The sequence below is a fragment of the Diospyros lotus genome, chromosome 4, assembly GCF_014633365.1.
Source record: "Diospyros lotus cultivar Yz01 chromosome 4, ASM1463336v1, whole genome shotgun sequence".
Lineage (NCBI taxonomy): Eukaryota > Viridiplantae > Streptophyta > Magnoliopsida > Ericales > Ebenaceae > Diospyros > Diospyros lotus.
The window spans coordinates 6,316,459-6,330,652 of record NC_068341.1 but is presented as its reverse complement, the minus strand read 5'-3'; the positions used below and the strand labels follow the sequence as shown (position 1 = coordinate 6,330,652).

At 35.0% G+C, this 14,194-nt stretch overlaps 1 protein-coding gene across 4 annotated transcripts; it reads right to left on the bottom strand.

Moving 5' to 3' along the window:
- Positions 1-72: 72 nt before the first annotated feature.
- On the bottom strand, positions 73-14,170 carry LOC127800373 (protein GAMETE EXPRESSED 2). 4 transcript variants are annotated; one of them, XM_052334952.1, is made up of 17 exons: positions 13,873-14,170; positions 13,458-13,781; positions 12,648-12,986; positions 11,862-12,188; positions 9,940-10,146; positions 9,770-9,855; positions 9,553-9,694; positions 8,047-8,355; positions 6,766-6,890; positions 6,085-6,302; positions 5,734-5,961; positions 4,172-4,404; positions 3,609-3,847; positions 2,269-2,425; positions 1,520-1,683; positions 1,130-1,224; positions 73-633 (listed from the first exon to the last, which is right to left on the bottom strand). In XM_052334952.1, exons 1-17 carry the CDS (start codon positions 13,958-13,960, stop codon positions 492-494), a joined length of 3,423 nt encoding a protein of 1,140 aa, XP_052190912.1. In that variant the 5' UTR covers positions 13,961-14,170; the 3' UTR covers positions 73-491. The 4 variants fall into 4 exon arrangements, with proteins under 4 accessions (XP_052190912.1, XP_052190913.1, XP_052190915.1 ...); XM_052334953.1 differs by lacking the exons at positions 2,269-2,425; positions 3,609-3,847 and having other exon boundaries at positions 74-633; XM_052334955.1 differs by lacking the exons at positions 13,458-13,781; positions 13,873-14,170 and having other exon boundaries at positions 74-633; positions 12,658-12,804.
- Positions 14,171-14,194: the final 24 nt, after the last annotated feature.

The window sequence follows — 14,194 nt, the reverse complement described above, 5'->3', positions numbered from 1 at the left end:
TATTATTAAATTTTATCATAGTGTACAAAATTCATGTATAAATGGCATTACTAAATTCCTAAACCCTTTCCATAATGCCAATTCAATTTTTTAATGATTATTGATGATTCTGAACAACTGCCGAGACTTAATACACATTTTTTCAAAAAAAAATGATTATCTTATTCTTTTAATTTCTCACACAAATTCTAGTCCAAATCATAATATCATAGCATAGCATGACAAACTTGTTGTGTAATTCACAGTATTGGAAATGTTAGTTCCAATAACATTTCCAATGAAACACTAAACCAGCTGATGATGAACATCTATGCAATCACAGTACTTGCAACCATGTCAAGTTATGCATTCACAAATCACTAACAGAGGGAGAACATAGCTAATACACCTTATCACACAGAGAGAGAGTGAGAAGAGTTGCAAACAAAAACACTAGTGTTGAAACTATCCTCCTGTGAGTTTGTTTGCAGTTCTGCACTGTCTCAGGCTATTCAGCTTTGGGCCTTCTTCTCAGAGGCAAGCGGCATAAGACCTAAAACAGGTGTCTGTGTCTCCTGGTGGTGATCGCTAGAAGATTGAGAAGAACGAAGTTCATCCTTGCTACAGTTTCCATTTCCAGATTGATCCCGTGACCTGAAGTTAATTGCAGCAATCCATCATCATAAATCAAAGCTTGAAGCAAGTTGGTTTGATACCCTTTTCCAATTTTAAATCATGGTATTGGGATATAGAAGCTACAGTTTTTCATTTGGTATCCTTGACATCAGAATTTGCTTTGTTTGCTCACAACAAATCATTTCATTTCTTCCAATTGCATTCACCTAAGTGAAATCCATAATTCTGTTCTCAGAGATCTTTGATTCCTATTGTTGTCAAATATCTACCTACCTACCTATGAAGTAATCTGATTTTGATCAGAAGATTATCCAATACAAATATCCGGAACATTCTACAAAGAAAGACTTGAACATGATAAAACCTGAACAATTAGTACTCATAGCAAGATATGTCAAACATTTTCTTCGTGCTCCAGAATATCTAAAATGGCCAGCAGAACCTAAGCAAGGCACTTTAAATTAAGAATGTCTTCACATCTATTTACTATGAAAATTTCATGGATAACATTTACCTCTGGCAGAAAAAGGTAGAGGGCTGGTTCTTGAGCATAGTGCTTGAACAGCATCCAGTGAAGTGAGTTACATTCTCAGATAAATCGGGATTTGACTGCACAAAAAAATATAACACGCCATCGTAAGGTTGGCTTCTTGGTCAGTATTACCTATAAACTGCAAATTCAAGGCTGGAATAATTTTTTGTGTTACCATTTCAAAGGATTCCTCATTACGGTTTTTTTTTTTTTTTTTTTAGCCATGGCATGGAAGAACTCGGTAAAAGAAAAATAAGGGGAAAAAGCAGACGCTGATTCATGCAAGAAGAATGGTCATTAAAAGCAACAAGAATATTTTTACTAAGAACAGAGATTCTAGTACCGATTGACAATGAAAAATCCTGTACTTACATTTCTGGAACTGGATCTTTCTACCTTAGGGAGTTCAATTTCCCAAGCCATATGGCTCCTTTTTTCGTTGACCAGGACAATTGCACACTTGCACGTAAAATATAAGAGTAGGACACCAAGAGAGAACACCAAAATAGATTCAATCACAACTGCTGATCCCAGAGCTGCATCATACAAAATGAAGCAAATTTGAGTTCACTGGTATTTGCATATCTCTGCTCATGCTTCTCTTGATCGGAACCAATAAGGCTAAAAATGAGAGTTTGCATGACGATAAAGATCCTTTGTCATGTTACTGGTTACGGCATTACATATGGTAGAGCCAAGATCATGTCTGGTAACAATTTGAATCCACTGAAAACTTGTTTTCATTGACATTTTCTACAAGGAAGGCTATGGAACCATACAAAAGTCTCTCTTTAGATATAGCTGAAACTGAAAAATAACATCCAGAAAATCAATAATTTCTTCTTTCACAAAATGTGAAAACATTGAATATGGGAAAGAGAAATTTCAGAAGAAGAATTTTGAGATGACAGAAATTTTAGGTTTTAGATACACATTTTTTAGGAAATTCAACTGGTAAATTGAAGCTAAAACGGGTAAGGATAGGAGGACTTGGATATAGACACTTCAACTCTTATCATTTTGGTGAAACCAGAATAAAATTCAAGAATATTAAAGAAGAGTTAGACAAGGTCACCTGTGGTGAACGAGTCTAAGAAAACCTGCAGTGAGTGTTAACTTACCATGAGCTACCAATGGAGTCATTGGTCTTCTCCTTAACAAAAGCACCTTAGCCTCAGCCAAAAGAGGCTTCGACATCCTTTTTGTACAATCTGGATAGCAACCGTAATTTCCCATATCACTTATTTTCACCATTAAGACTACACCATGTTCTTCGCCCTGGTTGCAAAATCCAGTTGAACTTAAGAAAAAAAATTATAAGAAGCCATCATTAGAAATTTGTTTCAATGGCAATACTGATTTTCCCAAATTTAAACCTGGTTGTGCTTTTCTATACTACAAAACCTACAGTGAAGTTGGAGTGCATCACTGTACCATGTTTGCTCATTAATTACCTTCAGTGGCTTAAAAAGAAAGAGATGCATTTGTCTCTTCTCTTAACAGGTCAATGAAGCATCTATGCACAAAATATGATGCATAGTGTACAATAGTTCCATTTTCAGAAAGCCATTGGAGAGGGTCATTTATACAACTTAACCATCTTTTTGAAACTTCTAAAAAGGTCCACTAGTGTCCAAAACTCTTCCTACTTGCTACTGACTTGCACTGAAAGTCTGCAATAGCACAATGCTTCTGGTATAAGTATTTGAGTTAAGCCAAAAATAATCACCCATCTAATGAAAAGAAAAGCTCAAGTTAATCCTTATTGCATTTACTATTACAAAAAAAAAAAGGCCTTGTTGCTTTTACAGATGCACCAATACCAACTGGATTCAGATATACATTGCGGCAAAATTCTTCCATTCCTTCCACTCACCTCACAAGCATGTCTGTTGGACTTCTCACATATCCAAACCATTTTAACAGCGTCTTGGGCATCATATCTTCAATGAGCACCACTGTAACCTTGGTACAGATAATCTCTTTTAATTCTGTTTTTTTCTTGTATGGTTGGAGATCCATGAACATCCTATCTCAGTTATGTTCATATTTTGAACATGTTGATACTTAACTACCCAACATTTTGAGCCAACAATAAAGATGGTCTTATAGTTTTCTGATAAGATGTGTTTTAGCGATGCCAAAATAAAAGTACTGCAGGCAAGTTTATAGTTAACATAATGAAGTCCAAAAATCATGATTCTTCTATAACAGAGATTTCTCCACAATGTTATGATATAGCAGAATCCCATAATAACATGAACTATTATTTAACTGCACCTAGTATATGTATTAAATCATTACTGCCAATTAATCACTGCTACAAATGCTAAGAAGTATGAAAAGAAAAACAAAAATCATACTTACTGATAAATTAACAAACGTCAAGCATATATATTAGCAATATAGCATAGCCAACCCCAGATAGTGGGATTAAGGCTTGATATGACGGTGTACTCACGTAATATAGCAGTTGCTGCATTACACTATTGCAAGCATTAACTGTTCCCCGAAATCTAATGCCTTTTGCTTTGACCATAAAGCGTTTTGAGATGGTAACAAATGTCTGAAGAGGCTGCCATTGATAACTATTCCTTAACTTCAGCTCAGTTGTACTGATGAGTTCAACTGGCAGTTTGGTTGACAGAAATCCAGAATCAACTTCCAGAGAAAACATGACCAAGAAGTGAGAATTGTTGCCTGTAATAAAATCAATTACAAGACCCCAGGCCTCGTGAGAGTAGTTACTAACAGTTTCCAACTGAATCTGGACTGGCTAGGTTAAGAAATAGAAGCGTCAAATTTTATATAAACAAAAAAAACTGTCCTAGCAAGAGATGAGTAGAGAGCTAATGATATCATCACCAAGAAGACATCATTGATAGACTCTGTTGCACTTGATTCTTATCGAATGCCAATTTTGTTCCTGCTAAATAGCATTACCATAAACTGCTTTTCATGACAGCACAATCTCAAAAACCTTTATCTCCCAAGTAGTCTGCTAAAATAATTGCACAGAATTACCAGGAAAGTTAAGAAGATCCGGATCCCCAATCAAGAAATCACGCCTGTGTCTTTGTCTATCAAAGATGAGATGTCCTTCATTATTCTTCTTCTCAAAGAGAATAAACTCAGGGACATTAATGAATGGAGGATCATTAATTGGTTCCACCAAAAGTGGAATATCCAAATTGCTTACTCCATTTTTGTTCTTGGTAGAAACATGAATTGTCTCATTCCCGTAGAAGTTCTCATTTCTGATGGATGGAAATAGAACAAGTCACTGCACAAATTTGTGGTGACAAACAAATGGATCTTTGAAGAGAGAGAGAGAGTCATTGCATAACTTTCAAGTAATAAGAAGGTGATATAGGATATTACTGGAAAGAATGAAATATTTTTTTTAATTGCTTGGATTTAATTTTTCAGTTTATCCATCAAAGGTTCATGCTTAATAATCAAATTATTCTTCTCTTATGGTATATTGGTTTCTAGGTATTTTTGGTCATACTACACATTTTGGTAAATAATCACACTACAAAAAAGACAAATCAATTCAACAATTTCACACTTCGATATGCATTGAGCAAAACGGGTGTCTCAGTGCACAAGCTCCCACCTTATGAGGGTCTAGGTGAGGATTCTTTTTATATGAAATTCTACCTTTGTTTTTCAAAGACACTACTTTCATAACTCGAACCCATGACAACTTAGCCATTGCCACCAACACCAAGAATCATCCTCTTGGCTATGGATTTAACATTTTGAAAAAAAAATCTCATGGCACATTATTATGTGCTTAGATTAAAAAGGGCTAATCCAGTGAACAGAGTAGACCTTTCATGTGAAACTAAGAGATAAAATTGGGCATTCTCCAGAAGAGAGAGAGAGAGAGAGAGAGTTTTAATTTAATTCAAGTTTTTTTTTTATAACTAAGTCATAGTGTGAGGAAACGGGGTAGAGGCAACCAATTTGTGCTTGATTGACTTGGCATATACCATATTATTTCCAATTTTTTTATTATTCAAGCATATGCTTATTCTAGACTTTTCACTTCTTGTCTTTTAAAAAATTATCTTGGCTTTCCGATTTCAGTGGTATATATATTAAAAAGTATGTTGTCTTAGCTTACATTCAATCCCTTATATCATGTTTCCTTTCAGGTTTCATGGGTAAAGTTGTCCAGAAGAACACTCTAGAAACGCTTGAGCCATCCTACATGGCAACTCAATTCTAGGACTTGTCTCACAACTTTCATGTTTCCTCTTTTATATATAGACCCTGTTCTTACTACATGGTAATTTCTTTGGTCCAGTTTCCATTGGCCTAGGAATAATAGACAACAAATCATTTCACATAATATTGAGCTGGATGTATGACAAAATTCAGTGCTTTAAGAATTATGACTCAGCAACGTTGGGTTGGATCAATATCATAAATTAGATGTCTGTACATTAATTAGTCGTCAAGATTTTGACAATATTTGTTGGATTTAGATTTGACTACCAATACTTCAGGACAACTTAGGCTGCCAATCTCTATAATTCTTTGAAAGAACAGTAAAAATAAGCATTTAGTGAGTATACCCGAGGTATTGGATTGACTGAAGGGCAAAATTGATTACTTCCAAACGGCCCTGTAATATCAGATCTTTAGCTTTCCCCTCCCCTCTGCTCACAGAAAGCTCACTCCAGATAGGCTGCCAAACTTGCATCAGCATAGGAGAGAGAAAGAGAGCTCCAGAGCATGCAATGAGAGAAACAGAAATGTTTTCCATCAAATCTGAATATATTATCTCAATGCCAGGAAAGCCACTGCAAACAGTTTTTTTACAATAAAAAAGAAATTTCCTGGTTAATCAGAACGAAATTCTCAAAAAAAAAAATGTCTTTGTACCAAATTTTATCATTCAAAATACGGTATAAAGAGTAGCTTACCCAAACCTGGGACTAAGTATGTCTTCAGTTGCTTGTAATTGACTTGGAAAGGAAATAAACTGTGGTGGGATGCCGAGTACAGATATATTTACAGCACCAGAAGCAAAATTGGAATTGGCATCAGATATCGTGTATGAGAAAGAATCATTTCCGGCAAACCCTTCGTATGGTGTATACCTAAAGAGCCATCCGTATTGCAGCAGTGAACCATGACCTGGCTGTCAAGATAATAACATATCAGAGTAATGCCCCAAACAAAATCCTCCGCATAGTATTGGTGTAAACTCTTATCTGTGAAGGGAAGAAATAGACTTTGCAGTTAACAAAAGAGTCAATATTTTGGCTAATAAACTATAGCCAATTTGGGTGGTAATTTATTGAGGGCAGTCATAGAAGTATAGTTGTATTTCTAAATAAATTTGTTTAAAAAAATATTTCTTGATTTGAGGTTTAAAATTAAATTATAAATATAGTTCTAATAAATAACAGTGAGCACAGTGCAAAGACCTCAATTTTTCTGTAACTTCAAGTCAACACAAATTCAAGTAATAAGAACAAATAAGTTTTAATCTAAGACATTGACAGAATCTCTATCTTGTTATTGATGCAGCTTTAGTCAATTTCCCCATCTGGCAGTTTGCATTAAGGTCCTAGAGACAATTTTCAGGCTTCTAATCTTACTTTTGAAAATTCAAGAATACTTGCATTGCCACCAGCAAAGTAATCATTTTCTAGAGCATCAAACGCAATTGACTCATCCTCCGAAACTGATATTGAATCATCAAAGGCTTTAGGAAAATATTCACCTGAAGAACATAAAAAATGTTAATCATCAAAAGACAAAAGGGTAAATTGAATAAGGATATCTAGATCAAATATATCAGTTCAAGCACATCATGTAAAGATGGAAACTTTTTTGTTACTTCATTTGTCTACAATCACAGTCCAACTAAATAAGAATCAAAGCGAACCATATGGCCAATGGAACTGTTAACATGTCACCAGGCCACATATCATAAGAATCTCAGTGATATAGACTACTTCATTATCAGGGTTCCTAGATTGCCAAACACAAAACTCTTCATGCCAGCTGCTGCTACCTCAACAAAATTCCTGATGTGTTGTATACAAGCATGCTTGTACACACCCTTTTAAAGTAGTCAGCAGATGAATTCTACAGAAAACTTTGGACAAAAACAGAATTGTTCAATTTGGAGGAATAATCTTATCTGTATTTCCTTATACCAATATTTGTAGTCAATAGTTACAGATCCTTCAGTCATTCAGATCATCAAGTCATGCCAAGTAATTGCCTTCATGCACATTGATTTTGTTGGTTTAATGTAGTTGTATGTGACTTTCACATAAAAACCCTCATGTTCCAAAGATTGAGACTGGCAGCAAATGTTGGTAGCTCAAGATATGATCAGTCAGTAAAATAAAATACAATATGAATTGAGATGAATACAGAAATATTATGGCTGCGAGATACAAAATCGTGCACCTTCCACTCTATTGTTAGATTCTCAAGTTCCCCCAGAGAATTATTTGTGGCATCGAAGTTGTGTTAAGATAAATTCTTGCAGTCATTGCAGTTCACAATATCACTACATAATTCAATAGTGTGTGAGAAGGACTCACAATCTTCCATGAAGTCATAACTAGGGCAGCTACTTCATATTTTAACTTGTACACCATCACTAAGTTAGATGGTCCCAAAACTGATTAATGGTCATATTATACTTTCTTAATTTCCTAGGAGCTCAAATTGTTTCATGCATTCATGATATTGGCTACAGGCTATGATAAAAAAAAACAAACCTAGTGCATACCGCTCCAATGAACATGAACCAAATTTCAGATTCTCATGAAGCCCACCAATCAAGAAGTGGCATAGGATCGTCATTTCTAACAAGTGGAGAACAAATATATTATACACATTTCAAAGCCATTTCAACTTACTACTATAGACATTCACGCCAAAGGGACAGGGCAGGAAACGATTGCCATCAAACGAAGCACATATCTCATAAGTACCAATTTCCTCTGCCAAATATGAGCCAATGTATAAGCCATCAGTGTCATTGACGAACTTCGAAGTAGAGAAACGGGATTTGTTGATTGAAGCCATCTCTAGGTTTAGCTTTGACTCTTGGAACAAGATGGGATTAGAAAAGGAATCCATGAGTTGCACAACTATTTCATTCTTTATCATCTTTGGAACTTTTGGTGCATATTGCACCACTCCAGAAAGGGATGCATTCACCTCACCTGCAGAAAGTTAATGAAACTATCTGTGTGGTTTTACAATAACATAGGGGTTAAAATTATTGAGATGCAGTGTGTGTAACTCAGAGCACATGCAGTCATCACAGTGAATTTCAGCCTATCAAAAGCATCACAACATATGAGAAGAAAATGAAAAGACAGAAATAAGAACCTACAGAAATATATGCAATCATCTATTACCAAGCATCAACTGAAGATGGAGTACAGAAATATGCTATCAGGATTAACAAACTTCATCTAATTTGAGATACAATAACATGAGACTTGGTCGAAGCAGTAAAAATGAACTACTTTTAACTGAAGAGCTTCCCTCTTAGAACAGCTAAGGGAACAATGAGCCAAACCACAAATAGAGCTGCAGTGTGCTTTAGGTTCCTTCTTCTATCATCTTGGAAAAATTTAGATAACAATTATGAATGACCTTTGAGTTTAACACTAGGAAATGCCAAGGCACAAAGAAAAAAGTTGGCCACATCAACCTCACTACCTGTTTAAAAAGTAAACTGTAAACTCATTCCATGAAAATACCATTTATGTGGCATTATGTGACTTTTAGGCTCCCTTGTATTTAGGCTGAATATATATTGACTAAACAAATGCTCTAACACAACTTGAATTTAGGCTCATAATTATGGCATAAGTCTGGAATAACAATAATTCAGTAATTTCAGGAAGAATGTGAGAATTGTTCGCAAATCTATGAATTTTAAAATAATAGAGAATTACTACGAGGTGCAGCATACAGAAAATTTCCTCAGATGCAAATAAGCAGCACAAGTTTGAGAGATTTTTGAAACAGATATCAGAGAATTTCATTAGTATGGATCATAGATATGGTAGTCCAAACCTTATAATCATGAACAGTTTAATGCAAGGGTTGCACAGAAAGTAGTCTGTTGCAACATCTGGCCAACATTGAATAGAGCTTATAATCAATCTTCCCCTTTCACTCGTTTTCATTTATATCAACACTGCAGTAATAGATGTCAATTTTGGTACATTTAGTATGGGTGTGTTCATGTTTTCGTCTATAACATAACAAGGCTGAGGTCATGAACCCTGAAAATATGGGTATAACAGCTGATGGGAGAAGAGGACATGGTTGGAAGAGACAATAACATTTGAAGCAATGCCTATCAAACTTCTTCTACCAAAGAATCATGTGATACGTAAAGGTACCTGCAGTTACTTCCTTTCTGAATGGCTGACCCCCATTCAACGCAATATTTCCACAAAATACAGTAATTTCATATATCCCACTTTTTTCAGCTGTGTAAATGATATCAAAAGAGCTAGCCCAACTTTTCCTGTGCTCGGTTGACTGAACATTGAATGAAAGTGTTATTAGTATCAGGATCAAATAATCCTGAAGGAAATATGCATATGTATCACCTACATTGTTAACTGGACCAACAGATGGTGCAGAAGCAGTTTCCAAGCCGGTGAGAACACTGTAATTCAGTTCTCTACTGGACCGACTACCTGTTTTTTTGATCAATTATGCCCCTATTAAAAATAACTCCAAATTATTGTCCAAAACAGCAGAATTAATGCTCACGCTTGTACCATTTACATTCTGCACTGGGTATATTCTTGGTTGTACAAAATGTGAATCAAATTCATGCACTATCCGCACTTGAAGCTTTTCTAAGTCAATTGGAGCAGGATACTGATAAGCATCTTTCAGAAGAACTGAAAACCTTCCAACTTCACCAGCCACAGAATCATTTAAACCAGATCCACTGATGATGCTGTTCACACCATCACAATAACCTATTCAAATTCAAGCATTAAAGTTGAGTCCAAACATAAAACCTATAACAAACATTATTAAACAGATTCTTAATAAATCATCATCCACTGGCAAAACAATATGGATTCCATTTTAACTCATCATTCAGTGGCAAAATTTAAAACTGTAAATTTGTAATAAAACATATTAAAAATTTCATGTATAATGATTCTGTAATAGTTAAAGCTTCGAGTAACATTTCTTGGCACAAGTACAGATGCTCTACAAGCCAAGCATTGAGACTCTATGGGCAACCAGTTCATGCAAATAATGGCAGAACAATTGGCAGGAGGAAAATATATCAACTATAATCATTTCTGAATACAAATTCAGAAAATGATCTTTTGTGGATTTGATATTAGAAGTTCCAAAATCACTAAATGATATTGCATACCAAAAGAAAACATAAAATTTGAGATCAATTTTTAAAACCGTAAGTAGCTTTTTTATTTTAAAGCTTTGTGCAAGGTATTTGACAAATAAAGTCTGCTAAATTCTTACTATTAAAATAATCATAAATTATAACCTTTTCCATATAAAAATTTCAATTTAAACAGTTAATTTCTCATCACATTTGTGACCTAAGGTTAAAGCCAATGGTTAATCCAACCAAAGAGTCCTTGTAGATTACTATTTTATGGTTAATCCTCCTTGTGCAGTGTTGCTATATTCTTTCATGAGCTACAGTTATGTCCCAACAGTGGAGAGCAGGTCCATTCATCAGTAGGGAGATTCCAAATTGAGGCTACTCTTGATAATTATATTAAAGCACATAGCTGGTTGATGATCAGTAGACATTTCAAATAAAAGAGGATTATGTTTATTTATTATTTAGAATTATTTATATACATTTATATTTGTTAGAATTAACTTCTTGACCCCATCAGTCAAATAAAATGATTGTTCCGCTGGTTTGTGTCACTGCAATCTGACATTTTTTTTCAAATATAATAGTAAAGACTAACTGCTTACAGTACACAACTCTTGATTTTGAGCATTTTAAACTTTTAAGGGTCCTAACATGCTGATAGAATTAATTTCTTATTTATCTAACAGCCTAATTGACCATGATTTCATGAGGAAGGCCATGAAATTAAATTGATTACTTCATATTTTGGATTAGGGACTGAAAAGTGCCAAAATTAGTTAGGAGAGTTCCAATAGTTAGAACACTAAATAGTCAGTTCATCTTTCTTCATTGAAATAAAAACCACTAGGTCACATAATGAAGATCAACAGGTGACTGACAACTTGATTGTTTATATTGGAGAAATGTAGTCAACAATGTTTAATGATGTCAGAATGTAAAATCACGTTGCAGTTAGTTAAGCAAGTATTCTACAGGAAATTATAAATAAGTAAATAAATAATCTTTTGTTATGGACTACTCGGGTAAATACTGAATTTATTCTAAAAAACACAAAGCTATTCTTTCCACTGAAATTGATTCATTCTTTTGTATTTCTTCTCTAATATTTTTCTACTTCTTGCAAAACTAAGTCTTGTCATTCGAACACTCCCTGAAAAAACAAAAACACAAAAAAAAAAAACACATGAACTTCTTAGTCCTGGCTTCAGTCTTGGTTGTGCTCGATAACAGAAGCAGTTAATTCTAATCATAAGATCATCTCAGAATGATGAAATTAGAAAATAGAAAATTATAAATATTAAAAGCTTCAAACAAAAATCCTCACACCTATAAAGACAGTAAAATTATATGGCATGTTGGATATGGCTTTGCTCTGGTCCTTGTCAGATATCAAGAGCATGAAGTCTCCTGGCTCCTCCAGGCTGAATGAAGACACCTGAATGCCCGGTACTATCTCTCTGGAGCTCAAGTCTGCTACAGGCATGAACAAATTTGTCCCCTTTTCAATAACCTCAACATCAAATTGATAAAATCCTGGAACAAAGTTCCCATATTGATCCCGCTGGTGTATGAAAAATTCCATCTTAGAGAACAATTGAAATAATTTTGTGTCAATATCCCAATGTGCCTCACAATTAGAGACATCCAAAGCTCCTGTTTAAAACAAAAAAAAATGAACTTCAGGAATTAGAACCCCCAGAGAAAAGACAGAGGCACATAATATCATACTGAAATATGCAACACAAAAAAAAGAAATATTTTCATGAAATAGGTCCAGTTATGAGTTATAGACAAGAGTGGTCCCTAAGAAAAGTATCATTGTGAGAAACAGAATGGAAACCATGAGTTTTTTTCCCCTTATTTCAATAGGATATCAAGCATTGATGGCAGATAATACGAAGGCACTAGAATGCATAGGAAACTACATTTGTGGGAAACAGCATGTAAAGGAGAAAATAAACCCTAGATATTTGATTAACCAAACCATGCAGCAGACAACCTGAAATGAAAACCACACTTTCTTAAAGTGCACACAAATATGGTGTGTGATATCAAGAGATTAATGCTATTAACTTAGTGCCTTGCATGTCATAGAATATCTTAATAGAGCACCTGGATTCACCTTGAATGGCAGTGGAGAGCCATTCAAGCTTTGGTTTTTCTCTTCAACATGAAGCAAGAGGTTTCCAGCTGAGGCTGCAGTAAGACCAATGCTATAATAACCAACTTTATCCCATCCCATGTGGGTAATATTCAGCACATTTGCACTAGAACCATTTACATAAGATGCGGACACCATAAAGTTTAAAGCACTTAATTCTTCACTAGGTGAAGTGATAGTATTCCCAAATGCATCTTTAGGCAGTATCACAACTGTAGCTTTAGTCCCAGATACAAGCTCATCCATCTGGCCCATCCAGGAAACAACACAAGCTGCTGGATATATTTTCCCTTCAAGTAGGCAGCAGCATTAGGGTTAACAACATTTCATTATTCGATGTTGAAAATATTTAAAGAAATTGCACCAACAACCAATGCATGGAAAACCAACTCCCAGAGCAGAAATTCATCGAACATAAATTCAAAAAGTAAGCATCAAAGAAACAAAACAAAAGATAAAATTGCTGTGTAAGAGTTAACATTCTCAAAACCGAGTTAACTTGAATACTTATTTCCCAAATCCAATTTTCTTAGACTTAATTCCCAATCCAAGTCAGACTCTTAAGGTGCTGCATGAACACACATTTTGAGAACATAATTGGAATTTTAAGACCTTGAAGCCGTGTTCTGGAACGCAATTTACATTCTAAATAAACTGAATTTCAACATGCTCCCAAAAATGGTGGCCCAAACTATCCTGAAATAACTCCAGTATAGTGGCTACAACCAATCAGTTTTAGTAATTGAACACGAGATCAAAACCTGGCGTGACTTGAAAGTGCAGCGACGAGTCCAGAACGTTGAAATGCTCATCAGTAACCAGCACATTGAACAAACCAACCTTAATCGGAACAAACGAAATCCTCCAGTCACTGAGCTCACCATCAAAGTTCAAAGAAACCCCAGATACCAATGAACTATTGCCCATCTTCCCATTCACCGTAATATTAGGATGGAAGGTATATTTATACTTGTCTCTCTCATAATTCCCCAGTATTTTAACCTTTATAGTCGCGATATCACCAGCAGCAAACGTGTCTTTCTCGTCGGACCAACCGAAAGCAAAACTGGGTATCGATACATTTTCTGCAAAAATTACAAAACCGCTCGTGTCATCAAATTCAAGGACAATAATGTGTAACGTATGAATGGTTAGAAGCGAGAAAGAGCAAAATACCTGAATTTACGAGTTTAGGGCCAACAGGTGAGGAGAGAGACATGGGTAATAGTGAAATGAGCGTGCAAAGGAGAATTTGAGACGCCATTGTTGTGAGACATTGATGGATTTCTCAGTTTCTATGGGAAGTTATGAAGGAAAGGTTTGTTGTGGGAGGATCCAACGGTATAGAGGCGGGAACGGTTTGAATGGAATTTCTTTCTTCTTTTTTTTTTTTTATTTGGAGACTTAAAAGCGGTTGTAAATTGACGGTTGAAGCATAAATATCTTCATATTTTTCTTTTAATAAGTATATAAAATATTTTAAATAAATAAGTATACA

Coding starts and splice junctions, on each gene's coding strand:
- LOC127800373 (XM_052334952.1), bottom strand. CDS start 13,960: ATGGCGTCTCAAATTCTCCTTTGCACGCTCATTTCACTATTACCCATG. Junction 13,782..13,872: donor CCCTAAACTCGTAAATTCAG/GTATTTTGCTCT, acceptor TAATTTTTGCAG/AAAATGTATCGATACCCAGT. Junction 9,856..9,939: donor CCCAGTGCAGAATGTAAATG/GTACAAGCGTGA, acceptor TCAAAAAAACAG/GTAGTCGGTCCAGTAGAGAA.